The sequence below is a fragment of the Ptychodera flava genome, chromosome 11, assembly GCF_041260155.1.
Source record: "Ptychodera flava strain L36383 chromosome 11, AS_Pfla_20210202, whole genome shotgun sequence".
NCBI lineage: Eukaryota > Metazoa > Hemichordata > Enteropneusta > Ptychoderidae > Ptychodera > Ptychodera flava.
Window position 1 is genome coordinate 26085324 of NC_091938.1, and position 24817 is coordinate 26110140.

A 24817-nucleotide genomic window follows, 5' to 3' on the forward strand; every position below is an offset into this window, starting at 1 on the left:
GGTAGAGATTCTAGACTATTTTGAGTTTGTCTAGTGACGTACATACTGGAAACAGAGAGCGTCAGGTGGTGTAAATTTGAGAGATGAAATGAAGTGGTCGTGTCTGCTCCGAAAATTTTCATTTCAGGTTGCCATGACAATAATGTGTTCTTTGAGTATAAATCAACTCTAATTTCCATTCCCGCAGTTTTCTTTGCGGGCACATGCAGAGGATGTGACATTTCGTGACTGGATCTTGGTTATATTTGTTCAAAATACGCTCTGCAGTAGGACACAACAGGACAATGTTGTCATCAGTCTGCGATGGTGTGTTACATCGTAAGACACGCATAACCAGAAGAGAAAATATACAAACATGAAAATACTGTGTCATTTGACTTCTCTGCTGGTACTATCTCAATTAATGAAATTGATCTTCTGTTTGTATAAACACACTACAAACAAGTCTTCTTGTATATGTTTTTGTAAGTAATGAATTGACCAGAAAAGAAAAAAAGGAAAAAAAATACATATGTAGGAGGAAGATTAATATCTGTTGACAATGGGTATTTCAAGTTTTGCATGGGTTGTTCGGCACTATATGAGTTTGTTTGTAGACTTGCTTCAAGTCTGTGGGCATATGAATATCAAAACAGAATAAATTTGGTGAATAAACTTTTGCAGAATAAACTTTTGCAGACTGTCATGTTAGTAGTAGCCAGTAGTTGCTACCGCAAAGCCAAGCGTCTTGGGCCGGTGTAGTTAATTTGTAGTTTTCCTTCTGTATTTACAAGTGAAGAGAAAATTCTTTTAACTTTTTAAACTCTGAAATTTGAACTTTATCGGTTTTTTGGTGTATTTGTTTTAACAGTTTATGAGTGATTAGCTTTTTAAAAATGTCTTTGAAGAATTATATCATGCAAAACCTTGCAATGTTTGTTTAAATTTTCAATGCCTAATTTGTTGGATTTTGTCCTTGTGTAAAAAAAAAATTGCCTTATTTCTTGAGTTGAAGTTTGACAAATTTGTTAATATTTCCATCAACTATGAATGTTGTGAAACTTTCAATTTAGAACCTTTTAAACACATTCCAAGCCTATCGTCAAATACTTTAATCTCCGGGCTGAACGGAAGAAAAAGCATGAAGGTGTTTTTGGCTACTGTCTGAAATCTAAAAAACAAACGTTATGATAAGGACCACTGAAAAATATTGAACAATCTCAAATCCACTGTTTCCTCATGTGACTCCAGAAATTCATGTTGAGTAAATTCATCTGATGGTCACCTAGCTTGTGCAAATCAGAGACATTAAAATGGTAACAGACATTGCGTAGAATTGTCCAAACTAATGCGTAAAATCACCAACCAGCTGTACTTATTATAAAATCGCCTGTGACTGCCACAGTTGCGCTTTGCAAACACCAACGCTTGGACCGGATTTAAAGACTGGTTGCTTGTGTTATGCGCATGTTGACATAGGGTTGGGGGGGGGGGGATATCTTTTGTGTAGACTATCTAGGTCACAGACTTTTTTCCCCTCACAAGCAGTATTTATTTACAGTTTATAGATGCAGGTACTGTTAAGGGATTAAAAGTGAGTCAATCATGGTCTCGTTTCAACTTCCACCTGTTAGCACAGTCAAGCAGAAAGATCTGATGCAATACCTGTACTAAATGTTATGCAGGTGACTATAAAACAGACAACAATTTTCAGTGTGTTGACGTTGCATTTACAATTATAAAATTTACATTTTGGTTACAAGTCATATCTTTCTCAAGATGTGATCACTTACAAAAATCACCAAGGATAAATGTGATATTTGATTGGGGGGGGGGGGTTCAAGTATGATCACACATGCATGCAAAACCACAGGAGATGATACAGCTGAATGAGCAGGTGTAGGCAATGCCAGTGGTGATTGGTGAATGACTATTGTTCGGGAACTGGGAACATTTGGAATGTTGAAAGGTCTCTGAAGTGATCAGTTGGGCGGTACTGACGTGGCCAGAGTGAACAATTGTCCTTGAGACATGGTGTATGTGTCTGGATATTATCAAATGAAATATTGGTTTACTTAGACTAGGATTAGCTGCATGTGCCATAAAGGTTGTCTGGATGCGAGTGCTGTTATACCCAGAAGGTCATTGAACTCTGTGTGTGGTTATCAATGCCAGCTTGTGTAAGCTGTCACAGTGCCTTTGACACAATGACACCCATTCACACTGATGGAGCTCTCCACTTTTGTATATCCGCAAATTTTTAGTCCCCATGGACACCGTCCAGGGGGACTTATAGGTTTGGTCATGTCCGTGCGTGTGTGCGTGCGTGCGTGCGTGCGTCAGTGCGTGCGTGCGTGCGTGCGTCCGTCCGTCCGTTCACGCAGATATCTCAGAGATGCCTGGAGCGATTTCATTCAAACTTGGTACAAGGATTACTTCATATGTCATACAGATGCACGTCGATTTGTTTTGTGGTACGATCCAATATGGCTGCCAGGCGGCCATTTTATTACGATTTTTTCATGTACAGAGCCATAACTCAGGCATGTTTCAACTGATTTTATTCAAAGTTGGTACAAGGACATTGACCAATGTCATAGATATGCACCTCAATTTTTTGGTGATACGATCCAATATGGCCGCCGTGCGGCCATTTTGTTACGATTTTTTCATGTACAGAGCCATAACTCAGACATATCTCAACCGATTTTATTCAAACTTGGTACAAGGACATTGACCTATGTCATACATATGCACGTCAATTTGTTTTGTGATACAATCCAATATGGCCACCAGGCGGCCATTTTATTACGATTTTTTCATGTACAGAGTCATTACTCAGGCATGTTTCAACAGATTTTATTCAAAGTTGGTACAAGGACATTGACCAATGTCATAGCTATGCACATCAATTTGTTTTGTGATACGATCCAATATGGCCGCCGTGCGGCCATTTTGTTACGATTTTTTCATGTACAGAGCCATAACTCTGGCATATCTCAACCGATTTTATTCAAACTTGGTACAAGGACATTGACATATGTCATGCACATGCACATTGATTTGTTTTGTGATACAATCCAATATGGCCGCCGTGTGGCCATTTTATTACGTTTTTTCGTGTCCAGAACCATAACTCATACATGTATCAAGCAAATTTATTCAAAGTTGTTACAAGGAGATCGACCAATGTCATACATATGCACCTTAATTTGTTTTGTGATACGATCCAATATGGCTGCTGTGCGGCCATTTTGTTATGATTTTTTTCATGTACAAAGCCATAACTCAGGCATATCTCAACCGATTTTAATCAAAGTTGGTACAAGGACATTGACCTATGTCATACATATGCACAGTGATTTGTTTTGTGATACGATCCAATATGGCCGCCGGGTGGCAATTTTATTACGATTTTTTTCATGTCTTGAACTACAACTCAAACATGTATCAAGCGAATTTATTCAAAAGTATTTTTATCACAGACCTAATGAAGAGGACTCTATCCTCTCTGAGGACCTGTAATCAAAGTACCCATTAACAAGTGGGGACTGTGTCATCAACGATGACTTGTTCATTGAGTATTGCATCACCTTTCTGATTCTTCGGAGGCCTGCTAGCTGGCACAGTTGCTCTGTTCAAAGAGAGTACAGCATGCCTTCTAGCCAAGGTTGACAATATGCGCGTGGTTTTATGGCACATACACAAACCTCAGCCATATAAGCATATTAATATGACCTCAAGAGATTTCACACAGACTGTCAAATCAATAATAATCCAACTCTACTTCTACCTGAAATCCTTCAGTGTTGTCAGGACAAAGATTGGCACAGAATATAGAACGTGATTTCCAAAACGTTTGCGTCAGCGTGCACCAGCTGTCGTGCTGTGCAGACATATTATGGCTAATTAGTTTCATAGGAGTGTTTATTGGAGACGGCCTAGACTGGCAGTTAGAACTGAAGCGAATTGCTTGTAAAAGACCTTTAGAGTCTCTTTCTGCTGAGAGACATTTGATATTGAGTATATATCGATAAAATGTAGGCTTCTTCTTTATTAAAGCTGTATGTGAAAGCTGAACAGCCCTTCAGCTTGTATATATCTAATTGTGCTATATGTACTTTGACAATCTGAACATTAATGTGAATCACAAAAATGTAGTAGCATCAACAACAAATTTGGTATTTATAGATTTTACTATTTATTAATTTGTTTTTAGACTTAAAGAGGTAGATAAAGAAATAGTACAAATTTTAGAGGGTTGATCCATGTGGACATCATATTCAGCATCTGGTTCAAATTTAGCTAATATGATAAGTATTCAAGTTAGAGGTGATTGCAAACTGATAGAACTACCAGTAGTATCGTTTTCAGCATCAGATTGCTATATTAGATCTTTGTGTATTATACTCCCACATATTGATATCAAATGAAGATGAAGAAGTTTGCATATTTGACATTAAGAGGGCCAAATATTAATCATTGTGTCAGAATTAATAGCGAATAAATAGTCTGGTTAATATGTAATATGCACTCTAAATCTTTTGAAGGCAGGCAATTAATTGAGCAGCTGAAAAACCCCCCAAAATAAACATGGACTGGTTTGTGAAACAAGACAACTTTTCTGATGCAGAGTGATTACTGAAATCGTGACAGATAAACTGACCATAAAATCACCATATGCAATGAAACAAATTACATTAACCAATCTCATTAGGTACAAATTTGTAACAGCTAGCACACATTTTACATACACTATACATATATTGTACATATTATCAATTTTATATTGGTGTGTTTTTCTGTGTATCTCTTTTCATTCTACATTTGTAAAGCTGTTCTATAACATTACAGATTGTTACAAAGTGATACTATGATTACAAACATGTACAGTATCACACTTCTGTGATTTCACCATCACCATCACACTGTGACTGAATCCGTTATCCAAACCATGGTCCCTCTGTCATGTGTCCAAACATTAATAGTTACTCTGTGAAGCATAATTCTTAACAGCACCGTTTAATATTCAGTTAGCAGCCATGGGGTTATCGATTCTGCACTCTAACTTGCCACATTTCTCTGAATTCCTCCAGTCAAGTGAGGACTTTGTGGAAATGTCGTTGACTCATCCTCATTCATGTACTCGCGCATGTGCATAAAGTTTCTTTTTTGGTCAAAGGTCAAAGGTCAGAGGGAACTCTCTTGAATCTTTTATGGGTCAGTTTGATGGAAATTATTCTATCATGAGAGGGTTGCTTGTGATGTTTCCTGTTGTAGTGTTGGTTGAAAAATATTAAATCCAGATGTTGTAATTTATACAAGGAGGGGGTGGGGAATTATGCGATTATTTGAACATACATCAATACCAAATTGTTCAACAGACAGACAGTAAGAAAGTCTTTTTTCATCAGTTTCCAGGTATAGACATCAATGCACTGGTCAAGTCCATTATCAAAATTCCTGCATTTCTACCATCAAAGGACAGGATATTTCCCCTTTTAAAAAATCCACAAAACAACAACAACAATACACTGGGCATTGCTTCTCAATAGTGAACTAAAGGTTCTTTGGAAAATCCTTTTTACAATGTTTTAAATTCATGGAAAGATACCAACAGATGTCCGGCATTTGACATGTGGTTGCTATGGGTTACTACTGTGAAAGTGATGTACTACCCTTCAAAGGTTTCTACGTAGGCTTTGAACCCGACATGCACATACATATCACGCATCTCGAAACTGAAAACTTAAATCTGTTTCACATTTTTCTCAAAGAAACCGTCAACCCTTCTCTTTCAAAATTAAAAACAAAATTCAGGGGTCACTTTGCAAACTTTGGTACCAGAGAAGCAGATCACCTATTGACATTTACGAACAAGTGAAATTCAAAATGGCTACCCTCCCTGTGATCAACTCAATGGGGAAAAATTAAATTTTTGATTTTCACAGAATATGACTGTGAGAACTTGATTTATTCCAAGAGCTTGAAAATGGGGCTACATGAGTGTCATTAAGGGATAGATTAGAAATGTATTTTTAAAATTTGAGAGTCTGAATATCTGTCCCCAAGCCACATTTTACCTGAAAGTAGGATAGTGATCCTTTCAGGTATTAAAGCAGCCTCCCCTTTCACCACCATGGTTTGTCCCAAATCCATCGTTTTCTATGGTAAAGTTGGACCTGTATACAGGGAACTGGGGGTGAAAGGGTTAAAGCAGCCTCACCTTTATCGACTGATATCAAAGAAAGAAAAGGTTGTACAGTGACAATCCTTAGAAATGGATCAGAAAGTAGGATTATTGCGTCGTAAGTAGATATAATATGCAGGAAGGAAATTTGGGCAGGGAAGAATTTAATATTATTAGAGGGTATTAACGACCAGTTTCTGTTTGATGAAAGTTTTGGAACGTCAAACTTTGCGACTGATCAAGAGACCAGGTTACACCGTGCATTTGTGAATGAGTTAAGTGATGTGATTGGAATTTGATTGTTCTTTTTGTCCAATGTCTTGCCAGATCTTGTCTTGGATCTTGTCTTGAGAATTGATACCGACGAAGTGCGAAATGTGAAATTGAAAAATTCTTGTTTAATCTGCAGAGTGATTTTTATAGAAATTCAACTAGGCTGAGCAATTTCCTCAATTCCATTTGTGAAGTGAGTGGATCAGTGAACCAGTTCAGGGGAAGAAAGGACATTGTTGGCTAATAATTCCCTTGAAAAGGAAGCAATTTAACTGGATATCACCGCTATGTTCAGACTATAAATGCTGTCTTATCTGTCTGTGCAGCGGTTTCCTTCTTGGCTTCCGTCAGGGCACGGAGATGTATAAAGCAAACCGGCTAAGCAGGGAGTCTTTTTTTTTGATGAATTGAGGTTTCTGAGGAAAACAAATACCAAGATTTCCCGATTTTGTCACGGTGTCTTTTCTGACTGTAATTAGAGTGACCGTGTATGTGTCTCCAAGGGAAATTTCTGTCCACAAATGCAGTACAACTTCCTGTCATTCTCAGAATTGCACTTCCTGGATCAACACTTTGTAGTAACCTTTGCTGCTCTTTCAAAAAGAGAATGAATATATATATATATATATATATATATATATATATATATATATATATATATATATATAATATATATATATATATTATATATATATATATATATATATATATATATATATTAAATATACCTTCATATGTATATACCGGTATATATGTATATATATATAATATATACCTTCATATATATATGTGTGTGTGTGTGTGTGTGTGTGGTGTGTGTGTGTTGCCTTTGCTGCAAGATCTGTACTTTTTCAGTTGACATTTAACTTGGTGTAAGTGGAATTAATAATGTAAAATTGTTGTCTAAAGCCTCAACTTGACACAAAACTTTTTGGTCATCTACTGGAAGTACTGTATTTGTGAGAGCAAATTTTTGATGAGGTTCAGAGAAAAAGTATGTGTCTATGTAACCTTATGTAACTTGTCATCGAACGGTTATGCTAGGAGTTCAGTGAATTGTTAAAGGAAACAAATTGACATGCAAATTTTTGGGAAACAGAACTTATAATTATATGCAAAACTACGGTTTACAACTTACTGTTAAGAGCAGAATGTTGTAGAGCAAGTGCAAATAAAAGGTTTCTGCAAATATTTGTGTTTCTGCAAACATTCTCATAATATTTCGGTTACCAATTAAAAGGCCAGTAATGCCAGCTTTTGGTGATATTTTTCACTATTTTTGTTGTGTATGTCAATCACAAGTTCTTATTGTACTCCCAAAAGAATGATGAAACACCCTCTATTTAGCTTGTCAACTTAGCATCTTCATGTGTATAATGCACTGTTATTGTTTACACTGGGATTCTAGTCCAGACCGGAATTCATTTGTCAACAATAACAACGCAGTTGACTCATGTACAGGCTGAGTTGATAAACTGAATACTGCGTATATCAACTTACTTTGAGGAGTAGCACAAGAAATTACAGTGGACATCAAAAAACAAAAATAGTCAAAAAAATCATCAAAAGTTACGTTACTGGCCCTTTACTGTAAATATTTACAGTTTTTTCCCACCTAAACATGCCACACAGTTATGAAAGTGGGGAGTTAAACAATTAAAGAAAACAAAAACAAAAACAAATGAGATCACCTACATCCAGTAAGTGTTTAACTGAGTCACTGTCCTTGAATGAACTTTTAAACCCTGTATAGTTACTGATCTGCTATGCAATCATGTAGATATCAGATTACACATGTTGCATTCTTAATTCCATTTGCAAGGGGATCCCACCGACCACACTACCATTGAGCTTTACTACCTAGAAGCTATCCCTTTATTTAGTTTCTCAGGGCTCCGCATAAACGGCATAGATACTAGACAACCTTATTAGTGTTTGGCTGCTGCCTAGTAGCTTTACCTCCTTCTGATTGTTTCTCAGAGCTCCAAATAAACTGAGCTTTTCTCTCCAGTTGCTACGCCTCCATGTAGTTATTTCTGCAAGCTCCAAAACGACTGTATAGATACTAGACTAGGCTTGTATTTAAATCTTTGCCATCAGCTTTGTAATATCATACAGCTTAAGACATGTACAAGTTTCAAATTTCTTTCTCTGAAGTATGATCTTATCAGATAAGCATCATACACTTCAGCTGATTTGCTGGTGTTGTTATGCCATAGGAAGTGTACCACTGATCTGTAAACAGTGTCCTCAGCCTCAGCCGGAATTTGAATGTACCACGGTATAAACAAACCCACGTGCGAAAACCGCCCACATAGAAATATGTGTATTTCCATACGCATTTGTACACATATGTTTGTGTGTACAGCTTCTCTTGGGCGTACTGAGTCAACAGAATTCCACACGTCCTTTTAATTCAGGACCAGAACCATTGGTTGACACCGGTCTGACATTAATTGAAAAACCACGTGAAATTTAAGATATTCATCAATCAAGCTGAGATTATTTACTCTTTAACAGACAATAACATTTGGTCTTTTTTCATTGTTGGTGTTCTTGAAAGCAAGTAAATTTTCTTATTCTTCTCCCTGAAGTTGTTGTAATAGAGGCCTAAGTAATGAAATTTTTCAGTTTGGTTTTTGGAGGTGTAAAGCTTCAAATTTCCCGTCAGTATAAACACTTTCTTTTCGAATGTAGATATTGTTCAGTAATTACGTTTCCTCTGCCTGAGGTTATAATCTTGGCAGTCACTTTCTCTATCTGGGAACCACAGAACCAGAGCTTTAACTGGCTTAGTTCCAGATTTAGGGATATAGTACACCGGTCTTTTGTGCCCGAGGCACATTCTACCATAAAGTCTTTGAGGTAAAATGCGCCTCGGGGACAGACATTCAGACTCTTAAGTTTTTACAATTCTTTTCGCATGTACCATTTGTGGGGGCTTATTTTAAAGCTCTTGGAGTAAGAAGAATTATCTCAGTCTTAGTTTTTCGAAAATCAAAAACGTTATTTTTCCCCAAAGAGTTAACACAGCGAAGGGCAGCCATTTTGAATTTCAAATATTGGTAAATGTGAGGTGATTTTTTCCTCTAATACGAAACTTAGCTCGGTGATCCCTGATATTCATTCTTGATTTGGAAAGAGTATGGTTGGAAATTTCATTGAGAAAAGTTTGAGGAAAAGTTTGATCTTTGTTTTTTAGGCAAATACTACCTTAATACTGTAATGTTCCAGCATCAATCCTGTACTCAGGAAAGTACACAGTGTTTATTGGTGTTAGGGCAAAGTCAGCCAGCCAGACTAAATATGTGCTCATCATATATTCAAAGGATGAATGATAGAAAATCAGATTACAGGCCGTTTCCGTAGTAGCACACCAGAAACTGTGAGGGAAGCATGATATAGACAGAACATTGATTATGAAATTAATCATTCTTCGGCTGCCTTTACTAAATTTCCGGTAACTGTCACGACAGCGAATTTCTGACTAAAATAAATTATTCAAATTCCAACCAAAGTTGACTTGTAGTTTTATCACATTTTATCCGATACTTCTCTGAATTTCTAGTTCTGCATTTTTGAAACACAGGGTAGTTATTAAGCTGATCTAATTACATTATTACAGAACCTAATTTCAAAAACACTAAGTTAAGTATCACCTTTCAAAATGAACTCCTTTGTAAATTTAAACCGTGGCAGGAATTAGATTCTCCCATTTCCTATCAAGTAGAATTTGTGTAGTAGCTATTTAGATGCAAGTAGGCTTGTTTTCAGTAGTTAGTAGTGATACTTGTAAAGTGTGAAAATTGTATTTATGCATGTATGGTAAATGAAACTCGTAGCATGACCTCAACCATCTCCAGAACAAAATGGGAAAATACAACAGCGAAATTATGATTTGAACTTCCTCCAAAATTGTTAAATACTGAAAAAGGTAGACATTTTAAAACAAAATATGCACAGTGATGGAATATTAAACATACCTTTGTATATATACAGTACACAAAGTGCCCATAGCATAACCATGGCATAATCTTTGTTAAATTGGTATTAATTTATGCCTGGACAGTTGAAATAAGCTAAACTCCCTCCCCCTCTGAGCAACTAAAGTATTTTTAGCTCCCATAGCCATATGTATATATGGCAATGGAAGCTATTCTTATAGGCTAGGGAAATGTCTGTATGTATGTATGTCTGTATGTCTGTATGTCTGTACCGGTATGTCTGTATGTCTGTATGTCTGTATGTCTGTCCGTCAACATCAAAACTCCAAACCGCTGTACATTTCATCTTGATATTTGGTGTGTACATGGATGATGGGCTGTAGATGAGATTTTGTTCAAATGAAGTTGTCATTGCCAAAATATGCAAATTACGTGAAAAATGTAAAAACAGTCAAAATTGAAAAAACTCAATAACCACTGAGCAGATTACATGAAAAATTAGCATGTAAGTACTTTGGGCTGACATGAAATGATTGTGCACATCTTGGGTCAGTATCTTGGACTTGCTATTTTCATGAATTTTTTTGTAATTTTCTCCCATTTTTGGTCAAAAATCTTCTTCTCTGAAACCACAAGTCCGATTGATTTGAAACTTGATATGGAAGTGCATAGGAGTGACCTTTCCCAAATTTGGGCAAATCATGGTGAAATTTGCATATTTTTAGTTTACACGTCCATAGACACCCATGTATAAGGCAGATCTCCATAGACTCCCATGTATAAGGCCACGAAAAATAAAAATTTAGTTTCTCATCGTATTCATATTGCAAAAAGGATGCAGTGACACAATTTTTAGTCCCCACGGATGAAGTCCAGTGGGCTTATAGATTGGGTCATGTCCGTCTGTTCGTCCATCCGTGAGTCCATCTGTTCACGCAGATAGCTCGATATTTTGACAAATGTCATGTGACCTTGATGACCTTTGATCTCAAATATACATATTTGTCCATAACTCAGTAACCACAAGTGCTACCATCCTTCATATATGGTATGATGGGACACCTTATGACGCCACATATTGTACCTCATTAATTATGCACATATCTAATTTTGAGCGAGCCAATAGAGCTAGAGGTCTGATTTTTGGTATATAGGGATAACTTAGCAAAACAATTTTTTTGACAAAATGTCACGTGACCTCGGTGACCTTTGACCTCAAATATACATATTTGTCCATAATTCAGTAACCACAAGTGCTACAGCCTTCATGTAGGTATGATGGGACACCTTATGACGCCACATATTGTACTTATTAATTATGTGCATATCTAATTTTGAGCGAGCCAATAGAGCTAGAGGTCTGATTTTTGGTATATAGGGATAACTTAGCAATACAATTTTTTTGACAAAATGTCACGTGACCTCGGTGACCTTTGACCTCAAATATACATATTTGTCCATAACTCAGTAACCACAAGTGCTACACCCTTCATATTTGGTATGATTGGACACCTTATGACACCACATACTGTACCTCAATAATTATGCACATATCTCATTCTGAGCAAGCCAATAGAGCTGGATGTCTGATTTTTGGTATATAGGGATAACTATAGAGAGAAATTTTTTGACCAAATGTCATGTGACCTCGATGACCTTTTACCTAAAATATATGTTTTGTCAATAAACTTGTAACCACAAGTGCTATGTCCTTTGCATTTAGTAGGATGGGAGACCTTATGACAACACGCTTTACCTCATTATTATGTACACATCTAATTCTGGGCAAGCGAATAGAGCTAGAGATCTGATTTTTTGGCATATAGGGATTAATTAGCAATATAATTTTTTTTTTCAAAATGTCATGTGACCTCGATGACCTTTGACCTTGATTATACATATATATGCATATCTCAGTAACGACAAGTTCTATACCGTCCAATGGTGATAGGATATTAGACCTTAAGATGTCACATCTTGTACCTCATTTATAATGCGCATATGTATTTCTTGGCTGGCCAATACTGCTAGAGGTCTGATCTTTTTCCCCGATTTAGAACCATAACTTAGACATGCCTCATGTGTTTCAAATTGGGAACAACGACATAGACCTATGTGCCCATACACTCCAGTGATACTTCTTAATGACCACATTTTCCTGCCCCATCAAGACTAATACTCCTATTACAAGTGGGGACTATGTCATTGTAAATGACTTGTTGAGTTAATGGTTGTATCACAGTATTCGATATATCTAATTCTGTATTTTTTCCATTTTATTCCATTTTATATTCTGAATAAATACATTAAACATATTTCACTGTCTCCAGTACATTACATTTAAGTATTTTCACTTCATGCACTTTATCCCTTTCACACATGTTCAAATATCTGACCAGAGAACAAACACTAAATAGTCCAGGATGGGAGCTACAGTGTCATTGACGCAATTTTTTTGGTCATATGTATGCTTTGATTATCCACATGCACTCCCTGAAGGGTAAAAACAATCCATCATAAATGAGGAAGATGGGGTGAAATTTCATCAGAATAGCATTGGTGGTAAAATACGCATAAAGCATGGTGACACAAAACCAAGTACAATTTATTGTTGCCAGCAGCCTATTTCATAATGAGAACAGTCTATTTGTCAGGTTTTAATATCTCGGCATGCTGCCATAAATTGAAATTGTTGATCTACTGGTATGGCCATTCTTTTTCTCCGCATTCTTTAAATATTTGTCTGTGTTTCGATTGATGGTACGGAAGTTTATTTTTCACACTGGATGACATTGTTTTGGCAGTGTTTTAAATACAAAATATAGTTTGTGTTGTCATGGTGAAAGAGAAGTTAATTGACGTTTGTGTTGGTCAGATTTGTTTTCGTTCTGATCCAGTTAGTAGACTTCAACATTGTGTAAAAAAAATTTTCAAGCCATTTCTCCAACGAATAACCTGACAATTTCGCATATAGTTAGCAGAGTATTAATGTATCGTTGCATGACATGAATAATATTGAGTAACTTTACCATTCTCATAGTTTTGAGAGCAAACACACCTGTGCCATGGGCTAACATTCCCGATATTTACATTTGCACTGCTCATGTTAAATGGGTAGGTTTGATGGAACAGGCTTGCCTTTGCCAATTTTTTTCAGCAGCAAGTCAGTTTGTTCAGTGACAAACAGTTGATGCTTTGCGCAGCGTATCCACACATAATTGTTTCAATGACCGCATTAAATTAATTAAGCAAATCGTCAAGGTGTTACTGTAATAACACTTATACATTGGAGTTGCCAAGCAACATGTAGAAATTTTCAGTGAAGCTCGAGTTGTTCCCTGATATTTCTGAACTATTAGAAATTTAATGGTGAATTTATCTAAAATTTGACAGACCTGTGTCACACTGTGTGATATTATGCACTGAAAAAGAAAAACCTGGGACTGATCCAAAAAATGTGACTCATTCAGTCATGTGCTACAGTGAGTGCATCAATGGAGAACTGGCAATATGCCAACAAGTGTAGAATGCTTGTTCAAGGTATCAGAACATGCCGGCTGGCTCACTCTTTTGCATATGTCAAAAATGGTTTAAAAATTCTGGATAATGGATCTGATTATGGTTAAAAGTGCGTCAAAGGAGAAAGGAATCTTCAGCGTACATGTTGCGGAATTGTTCGACATTTTTGTTTATATGTTTCCATTTTTACATGTCAATTTTTAACCATCTGTTGATCTGTGATTGTAAAATCATGTTGCAAAACATGTCTTGACTTTTCTATTCTAATAATGCTCTAAATATGTAAATTATTTTCTGTACATTTTACGTTAAGTATTTATCTGTAACAGTTTTGTTTTCTCTGTATCCATCTATCTATCTTCTCATATATACACTTTTATGTGTATTTTTAATAAATTTTTAACAGTGAACATGCAATTGAAATAACCTGTTGGTTCATGAGTGAACAAACAAACAAAAAATAGACAATCATACATAAATAAAGGAAGAAAGACGACAAAAAGCATGCTTGTTGTTAGCTTTAATGAGGTAATTATGATACTGTAACATTACAACCAGTGTTCACCATAATTTCAAGACCTAGCTCACAAGTGCTTGATTAAATTTAAGCATATTCTTGAAATTTGAGTCCAAGAAAATTCCTTGAGTCAGCCCAATGGGTATGTTGGAATAATACATACAATGCGTACAGTTTGAGCAGTGTGTAAAATTTGTGTGAAAGAAAACATATGGGTCAGAAATGTGTCGCATTGTGGCAGACAGCTAGAACTCGTTATCTCCAATGGCAGTCATAAAAAAATTGCATTTTACGTTTAATCTTGCATTTTATTGCTTTAGGAAATTGTTATGTATAATGTCTTTAATGTCAATCTCAGTGAGCAGAAAATTAGTCCGATCAGACTCCAAGGAAAAAAGCAACCGTTCCTTTAAACTGTAAATACTGGTATGTTATTGTAACACAATGGGACAACCTAGTAAATGCCATCTATAAGTGACAGATTCATGGTAGGGTGGGTTTTTGTTTAACGTAAAGATCATCATTAGATGATTGTAAATGAATCAAAAGGGACTTTACAGTGGCTACCAACTATGATTTTATAAGCGGATTTCAGCTAGTTTGTTCCTCCAAGCTGAAAGAATAAACATTTGCATAAAATTTCCATAAGGAAAGGCCCGCTAATCTTTTCTCTTTTGAAATAAGGAATGAAATCAGTGGTACTACAGACTGAGATAACTCAATATTTTTAAAAATGGCTGCCATCCCAGACCTGTGCTAACTCTATGGGTTAAAAATAAATGTTTGATTTTCACAAAAATAAATCTTTGAAAAGTTTTACTCCATAAACTTCATAGTGAACACCCCTCCCCCTCCCCAAAGTTGAAGATTAAAAGTTACTTGAAAAATTTGAAAATCCCAATATTGGTCCTTGAGGTGGAATCTGAGACTTTGCAACCTTCTTCTTTATTGTACTGGTATTCTTTCCACTATATCTGTATATTTTTAATTTCACATGTTTCACATTCAATTTGTTATAAAATGCAGGCAGTTATATTTTACCATATCCCCTCCCTAATTCTCCTCCTCCATTAGTAACTATGGCTTGAATATCAACATCCTGTCTTGTGACAGGCATTTCCGTTTGAAACTTGCAAAATTTATTAGTTGCTGGACAGATGGTCGTATCTATTTGTGTCGTGATTCAGATACCGCCCGCCAGGTTAATTGTGCATAGCCTGACCTCTGTCTGCGATATATTGGGTTCACCAAGAGGTCATGTTTTCATGTGTGTTCAGTGCCAGAGGTGTGCTGTAGTCATGTGTGTATTAAGGCAATGAATGCAACTTCACACATCCAATCCGAGGGGATCATTGTAGTTATTTTGTGTGGAATACATGGCCAGACACTTGTTAATTGATAGTGCTTTCCATCCTGGTCATGTGACCTAGGTCCCAGAAAAGCTGTTTTATGTTTTGATTTGTCTAACAGTGTTTCAAGATTTCAGTTATTTCCCTTCATCAGTCGCCGTAATGTTTTGTATCCCCTTCTTTTGATTTGATGATGGTCTTCTTCCGGACTCTCCTATGAAAATGATGTGATAACATGGTTTTTGATTTTACTTTTGGTTCTTTTTTTTGAGCTTATGTGAGCCAACTACCAACATTGATAAAAAATCAAATCAGAGATGTTTACATACAATATGGTAATTCTGACATCTTGCATGGATGACAATAATAACTTGACCATTCAGAATTGTAAATTGTGAGTGTGTGATCCTGTACAGACAATAAATGTTACAGTTTCTGCCGTACGCAACATATTGTCATGATTATAAAGTGACCCTGAAATAAATGCTGACACGGCTACATGCATGTCTAAATTGACGCACACACTGATGAGACCAAAAACCATTTCTATTTTTGGCCTCATAGCCTGCGAGCAATATTACTTCTGTTCAAAATGTCATTGCATTCCAATCACAGTCTGTATCATTCACGTATTTATCAGAGAAAATCATTTTGTAAATGTAATAGGATGTGCGCCCTGTAACTGTTCACATTTCTGATTTCTCGGATTCAATTTAGGATTTTCCAAAATTTCTTAGATTAGATCTGTTGGCAATTTAGGTGAAATAGAACATTTTTATTACCTGTGGGCCAGATTGACTGTGAGGCGCACAGATACTAGATACACGAATTATGTGTCCATCATCCTAGTATGTCTAACTATGGTGATAATTTTTCTCCACAGACTGTACAAGTTCTCAATTTGCTTGCGCCAGTGGAGACCAATGCATTCCCTTAGTGTGGAAGTGCGATCAAGACGCCGACTGCGGGGACAGCAGTGATGAAAAGGATTGTCGTAAGTTCATGAAAATCGTTTTTAAGTAACTCGAAACTAAAAGTTTTAGGGTTGAAAGAGTTTGAAACAAGGACCAGATAAAAGACCATCAGTGAATGTATTTGGAAATTTCTCCTATCAACTTTCACCTTTGACATTAAAAATGCAGCTCTTTTAAAATAGGAGGATATAATTCTGTAATTTGGTCGCTAATTTTTGTATAACCGTAAACAAATTCAGGCCTGATGAAAATTCCACATCAGTTCAATGCCTCCAGCTTCCTGTTACTCTCACTTTCCTCTACGGTGAACAATGCCTGTGATCTGTTAAATGTTGGTTTCACTTCCCAGACACTGCTACGCAGGAAATTTGTATAATGGCTTGTCTCACGGCTTCATTAGATGTACATGTAACCTACAATGTATTTTCTAATATATTGTCCAATATGCAAAATTCTTGGTCTTTTTCCAAAGTCATGAGGAAATGCCGAGTTTTCAACTTGTCAACTCAGCCCACAGGGGGGTATGATAGATTTAAGGCTGGGGTTTGTAGTCCCCTGTCACAGCAGTTATACCCACTTCCTATCTAATCTTGTAGATAATTTTGGGGAATGATCTCAGCCGTACAGGCCAATGAAAGTACACAGTATTGGCGTAACCTGGCCTGCTCAACTAAAACAGGCAAAACCTGCCTCACCTTTACCACACACCTGAACCCATCGCTTCCCCAGTCTAACCCTACAGAGATGAGATTGGCTTCAGTCATGCAGCACTGATTGATTATTTATAGCTCTTCCATCAAAGTACCTGACCCCCCTTTCTTTGACCTGACCCATTTATAGCGAACTTGACACAGATACAACACACAGTGGGCTGTTTAATATGAATCTATGCCTGAGCTAATCCGATTAAATGCTTCAAGATGGTGATTTTCCTGCCAGACCATTGATCATTGAGGCATGCCTTGACATGTTATGTGTACTTTTATAGGTTGTCAGGAGATTAAACACTGGTTCTTACCTCATTCTCCACATCAATTTGTGTCACTTACATTCAAAGTACGACCACAGTCAGTGTCCTCAGACAGGGTTAAACTGAAGTTAAGGTGACACAATTTTTAAATGGCCACTAACTGTAACTTTTGATGATTTTTTTCCCATTTTTTTCATTTCTTATATCAATTGCAAGTTCATGTTCTACTCCCCGAAGCATATTTAAACACCCTTTATTTAGCTTGTCAACACTGCTCTGTACATATAAAATGCATGGTTACTGTTTACATTTGAATTCTAGTCAAGACCAGAATTCACTTGTCAACAATAACAATGCAGGTTTCATGACTGTACAGGCGGAGTTGACAAGCTGAATACTGTGTATCTCAACATGTCTTGGGGAGTAGATCGAGAAAATATAGTTGATATTAGAAACAAAAATAGTGAAAAATTTATCAAAAGTTACCGCTACAGGTTCTGTAATCTGCCATGTGTGGATTAAGCAGGGAAGCACTACGAATTACGTCAAAATTAGGTTGAGGTGTCATTTTCTTGAAACTTTGCACAAATATCTTTGAAGTTGTGCAAGTGCAAAAATGAAATAAAAAATGGGGGTCACCACGCTCGTTTCCATGGAAACTGACGTTAAAATGGCGTCGTTAGAAATAAATAAAAATGATATAATTCACTTAAACTAAAGAAAGCAATTATAAAACGCTTAGCAAATGAGTTAATTTAATAAATACAAGGATTAAGATCAATATCTATCGAATGTATAGTATTCATGATGTTTGTAAAGAAATTTTAACATAAGTATCGATTACAAAATTACGATATCGAAATTATATCACTACATAATTTTCGAACTTTCTTCCTGTCGCTGTGAATGGTGTCATTTTGACCAAACTCGGCGAATAAAATCCTGACATAATACCATTTAGTTTACACTTTTAATAAAAGGGTTTCACCACGCTACTTTTTACAATATCTCCAGGTGAATGGGTAATATGCGCCAAGTAAATGGGAGAGAAATGTTAATTTTGCGCTCATATTGAATAAAATCCAGCTTCCTAGGGGGTCAAAATATGACAAGGTTAAAGGTCACATGTATTTCTAAGAGACTGGGTCAAAAATTAGGTAAAAGCGCAATTTCAACAATGACAGGTGATGTTAAATACATGCGCTGCAAAATAACCCATTTGCGGCAGGCTGGAGTAAATCTGCGCAGAAACGTTCTAAAGCGTGTGCGCGTCCGAATTCGTCGCCCTTTACCTTAAGCAGGGACTAGCAGTACAGTGCTACGATGCAAATGACCTGTTTTCATGGAAGAGTGGATTTTTTTAGGGAAAAGGCTAATACAGTAATGTATGCTTAAGGCTGTATGGTTGTAATTTCCAATTTGTATTCCTGAAACTTGATCAGGATTAAAATGCAACGTATGAATTGCTTGCAAGAAGTTGGAGTGATTGCCTGCAAGTAATGGTGTCACCTTTAGTACCCATCAGATCTTTGATTCGGACATTCCAGCAGCTGCAATGAAATTAGACTGGAACATCCGTCGCTTGAGGCAAGGCTGCACTCTTCCTCTTGTATTGAGTAAAGCCCTGCCAAAGCCCTGCCTCCAGCGACGAATCTTCCAGTCCACAATGAGATAAACTACAACTTTCATTTCGTCCTACAGCTGCTCTCACATGTTCGGCGAGTCAATTCAAGTGTAGGACGACAAACCGATGCATCCCGCGAGGCTGGAGATGCGACCAAGAAGACGACTGTGGGGACAACTCGGACGAAGAAATCGATGAATGTGAGTGTAGAAAGTCAAGCATCCTCCCCTGCAACCTCAATCATGTACCATTCTGCTGTTTATTTGCTGTTGGGTCGTACCATTACATGGGGGAAATAGCCTTAAAGATGGGGGAAAGTGGATGAAAGGATGAATGTCGACTTTGGGTTTCGGAAGTTATGAATTTCAACTTGTTAGTAAAATATGATGCATGAAAGATGTGCCTGTTCGATATAGTCTTCGGTATCTTGCTGGGTTAACCTTGAATGCTGAAAGAAAAGTTTAGCATATGTTGATAATGCAAGAAATCACATCAAGTTCATGGATACTGCTAATGATAAATCATTGTCAGATGGTAAAGAATGGGTTTGGTAGGCTGATATGTTTTCATACAATCAGTGTAAGATAGTAGAATAAATTATGGTATGAATGTAGTCTTTCTGGTTCATTGTAATGAATAATATGTGTTCTTTTGGACTAAAAAGGATTTGTTGGTGAAGGCATGCAGTTAAAATTATGAAGCAAAAGCTTGAATATAAATTCTGAAAAATTTAAGAATGTAGGATTATTACATGTATGTTTTGTGGTCTGTCTTGAATGAGTCAAACTCGCAACTATTACGGTAAGAATCTCAGTATGATATCCGTTGGTCTAACATTTTGGGTGTACTTGGTCAGTAGGTGGGGTCAGTTTCGTCCAGGAAGCCATGCAGCGTGGTCATTGTTGGTGATGGGTAGCATATCAATATTTTAGCCGACACAACACCGATTACATGGTGCTGAGATGTGATACAGTATGTTCACGAAACATGAGATTTGATATGTTCACGAAACGTAAAGCGACATCAGCTGTAACTTTCGATGTGTTCTACTGCCAAACTCTGCTGTCACAATCACGTGTTTGAATGTTACTTGGCTCAGTTTGAGTGTATGTAATACACAGACAACTCAACTTTCATCTGGACCAGAGTTCATTTGTCAACAGTGACATTGTTTATCATACGCAGTTATGCATTTTAGCAAGGCAAATTTTTTGTATTCAAACATACTGGTACGTACTTCACATAGAAGAAAACATACAATGTTTGTAGAGCAAAATAGAATGAAAATACCATCAAAACTCAATGTAGCTGTTTGTCTCTGTAACATTAAATGGATTTCTTTGTAATTATTATCAAAAGAGGGCAGTATTCGAGTGGTCCATGATGCAGCATAATCCTAGTGAAAATGTTTGGTAAAGGTTTAGTTTGATGGTTTATACTGCATTGATAGTATTTCTGAATCTCAATGACATGATCTTTGGCAGACAGTGTATCGTACAATCCAGCAGTTGTGAAGAGCGCCCTCTGGTGGTACCTAGATCCTCTCGTTGCCAGCTTAACTTTCAACCAATTTGCATTGCTGAATTCGATCTTCTCTTCAGAGTTTGTGTAATATTTTCATCTTCATCTTCTTATTGTTTTTTATGCATGTTTCATTCATACCTCTCCTTCTGCACAATGTACACCACATGCAGAGCTAAAAAAATTGCAAATTTTGTAAACTTTTGACAGGGAGGAATTTAGTACATGTGATATATTTCACAAATTTCCCCGAACTTTTAGAGGGGGTTAAATGTATTTGTACATCTATTTGACCTGTCCCACCCTATGACAAGAGCTCACATAGCCAAGAATTCAGTGACTGGAACTCCTGAGCTGCATCCTATCCCGTAGTAGCGATTCAAAAACGGAACCTATCCCATAATTTCAAGGACAACAAGTTTATTTAACAACTTATTACATGTACATTGTGCTCCACTCTCTCAATTTTTTCAGCTCTGCTTTCGATTCTCACTCATTCTCACCCATCAGATGTTTTATTTCTTCTTTTTGTATGTTTTTCCTTTCATTTTTCATGCCGTTCATGTAATACATTTTTTACCAATTGCATAACACACCATAAACACCAGCGGAGCCCGATTCACGTTGTATTTATAGTAAGTACAATGTCGCCACAGTTTGGCAGGCATAGTGTGCGATATCAATTTTGCCTGACTTTCCTTTGTTCTGTGCCTATTGCTTTGATTTTGTGGCATGCTATCGTTAACAACTGATTTCTTTTTATCAGAATAATCCCTCAATATAATGAATAGCCAATAAAGTGAAGAGTTTAGTAGTCACAAAGCGCATACAATGAACCTTGCCTCATCACTCATTTGTTTACTGTCGTCCCTCCAGTTACGCTAGGAGACTGAACATATAGACAGATGCAGGATAATGAACAAACTCAAAATTTTTCATGCAATTCTATTTTGAATAGTTTACAAGGCTTCTTTGCCACCTGACGAGTGTCTTGCAATGTTAAAAGCAGTGGTGTTCTATTTATCAACAAGTTTCACTGTCTGTGTTTGAATTTTTCACAAAGCGAATTAAAGCCCCAATAGCTGCGAATGTGTAATAAACCGATCTCAAAATATCCTGTTTTCCAAGAATTTTCTTTGAATAAGTCCCATTAAAGACTGAAAAAGTGTATAACACTATCATAAGTGTTGAAAGTGGAATGTAAATTTTGACGTTTTAACACTATTTTAGATTTCCTGCCATTTTCAAAATCTAATAAAGATTGCAACAACAAAATGTTTGCAATTGTGTGTTGTGCATTCAAGTAAATAGCATCATGCTTGTTTCTTGTATGATCACAATGTATATGTGCAGGGAATACTATATTTTTTGTACTTTTCCAAGGGGTGCAATTTTATTAGTTAAGTACCTGTTTATTATTTAACCTCCAAAAATGTGTAGGCATGGTCCAAATCAACAAGCAGTGACATTGATACCGGAACTTCAATACACGTCCTTCAGTTAGCACATCTGCACAAACCAACTTTGGTTTGAAAGAAAATCATGAAAATAATGCGTAAAATTCGCAGCTATTGTGGCTTTAGGGAGTCTGGATTTAGTTTTGAGAATGACCAACATTTTTCTTTCTTGTGATTTCTCTTTATGAATGTCAGGTGTAAGGTGACAGGGGACAATACTAATTTAAAATCAGTTTCATTGCCAGAGTATAAGCATTCTGTAGTTGACTGAATAAAAGTGTGAATAACAACTTGCTTATCAGTAAAATGTATGTGAAAGTAAAACCCAAACTAATTTTGGCTTTGATACTTCTTGTATAATATGCATATTCATTGCTCTCTAACACCTGCTGTTTAATTTGCTCTTCATAGGGCTTTGTATAAAAAGTGTTTGTGAAATTATAACCCAATATTTTGACTAGCTTATGTGAAGGAAGACCTTTCCATCACAGTGTGTGGTTTGTAAAAAAAAGTAATAGTCTTAGAAATGATTAACACATGGCTGGGCTTCCATGCAGTCTTACAAATATAGTGTCAATACTGATGATGTATTGATGTGTAATTCACGACAAAAGGAGGTTGGTGTGATTGCTGAATTGTTGATGGAATGCCTTTTTTTTAGTGCTGCACTTTTAATTCTCATTTGCAACATGTCTTGATAGCAAGCATTGGGAACTTGTTGGATCAGCTTGCCTTTTGTCTGTATGAACCATACATGTGTATGCAAACTTTGTATAAAAGTATGCATGTATGTATGTATTTTGTGTGTTTGTGTGTTTGGATTCATGGATGTACTTATGTATTAACACAAGATTTCTGAGAACGTTTTCCTCTTTTCTTGAATTAACTTCAACAGCTTCTCATAAGTCACATATGTCTTACTATATTGAAAATCATATAATAGGTCTCCAAGGATGACTTTCTGAAAGCTTATTCAAATGATGATGAAATTTGCATATGAAAATGTTCAGAGCAAGTTTTTTCATTTTTTTCTTGAGAAGCACTCATCATCCAAAATTTAAATTTGTTTAATGGCTAGTTTCTCAGACATTTGCTTCATTAAGTATTTGTTAACAAAATGCTGAAATTTGCTCATGTAAGTATATTTGGTCGATATTCCCATACTTACATGCAATAAGCACCATTTCCTTCAAAAGTGCTAGTCATTTAGCTTGATCACATCATCCTTGTTTTGGATAGAAGGAGAAAAAAGTTAGAATTTTGGAGTAATCCAAGATTGATTGCACTGACAGATAAAAGTCTGGTTTTTAGTTGGTGACACATCTCCACACCAAGTTAATTTAAATGCGATTAATGATTGCCTTTACACCAGGTTCACCTCAAACGTCTTTCGCTTGTGGGGCCAACCAGTTCCAATGTATTGGGCAAACTGTCTGCATACATGTGAACCAGCTCTGTGATGGCAATGTTGACTGTCCAGAGGATGCATCTGATGAAGGAGCTCATTGCTGTGAGTAAAATTACAAGCTTTTCACCTACTATGTCTCGCATTCATTTGCATACATTATCATAAATTACACATGACTGCTAACAACATTTTGGCATCTTATGCTTGATTTCCATAAACAAATGTGTTCATTATTGATACGAAGTATGTTAATTAGATTGTTTGATTCATCATCAATAGACAATATATATTCATTAGCCTAAAATCATGCACTATATTAACTTTGGTTAGGATGCTGTGTTTCTCATGTAAGATTGTGATATTCATGAAAACATTGGTACAATGACTCTCATATTATGTGTGTTTTTTCCTCATCTTTTCCTCATAGCTCCTGATCAAACTGCCTGTGATACACGCAATTGCCAGTATCAATGTCGAAATGGTCCCACTGGACCTCTGTGTTATTGTAATGAAGGCTTCAAAGTTGACACGGATGGTACTTCGTGTGTAGGTGAGTTGGTCATGTCTTCCTTACCATTTCGGATGTTCAAAGTGAAAGTCTCAAATTGAAACAGCATTGATCGTGATTTCAAGTTTGTTACTAAATGTAGCTGGAAATGCACGCATGAGATCAGATAATACTGCCTAAAATTCAGACAGATTTTGTTGCTGAATGTGTGGCTGTTGTTGCAGCTTGTAGTCTGAACCATAAATTCATACGAATTAGTGTGACTTAATTTTAGTAGCCATTGTAACACAAGCAGGTTTCATTTTTGTCATTTATGTGGAAAATGTGGACAGATATTTATTTATGCACATATTAATGAGAGAAAATAAAATGACATCATTTGCAATCAGTGCTATTGTAATGGCAGGAAGTCAATGTCCTGTGATCATTTTTGTAAAATTTGCATGATTTACGAGATCAGGGACCAAAACTTTGAAACATGCTGAAAAAAATGTAAGACAAAATGTTTTTAGCTCTGCATGATTAGAGAAGAGGGAATTGAATGAAAATACATGATGTACTGGTAAGGTTTTTAAAGTGTTTGG

At 36.4% G+C, this 24817-nt stretch overlaps 1 protein-coding gene across 1 annotated transcript in view; it reads left to right on the forward strand.

Moving 5' to 3' along the window:
- Positions 1-24817, forward strand: part of LOC139144442 (low-density lipoprotein receptor-related protein 1-like) — a 144823-nt gene that overhangs the window by 16644 nt on the left and 103362 nt on the right. Inside the window, 5 exon segments of the mRNA XM_070715142.1 lie at positions 16655-16765; positions 19417-19539; positions 21469-21495; positions 23690-23827; positions 24153-24275. Coding sequence (XP_070571243.1) covers positions 16655-16765; positions 19417-19539; positions 21469-21495; positions 23690-23827; positions 24153-24275 — 522 coding nt within the window.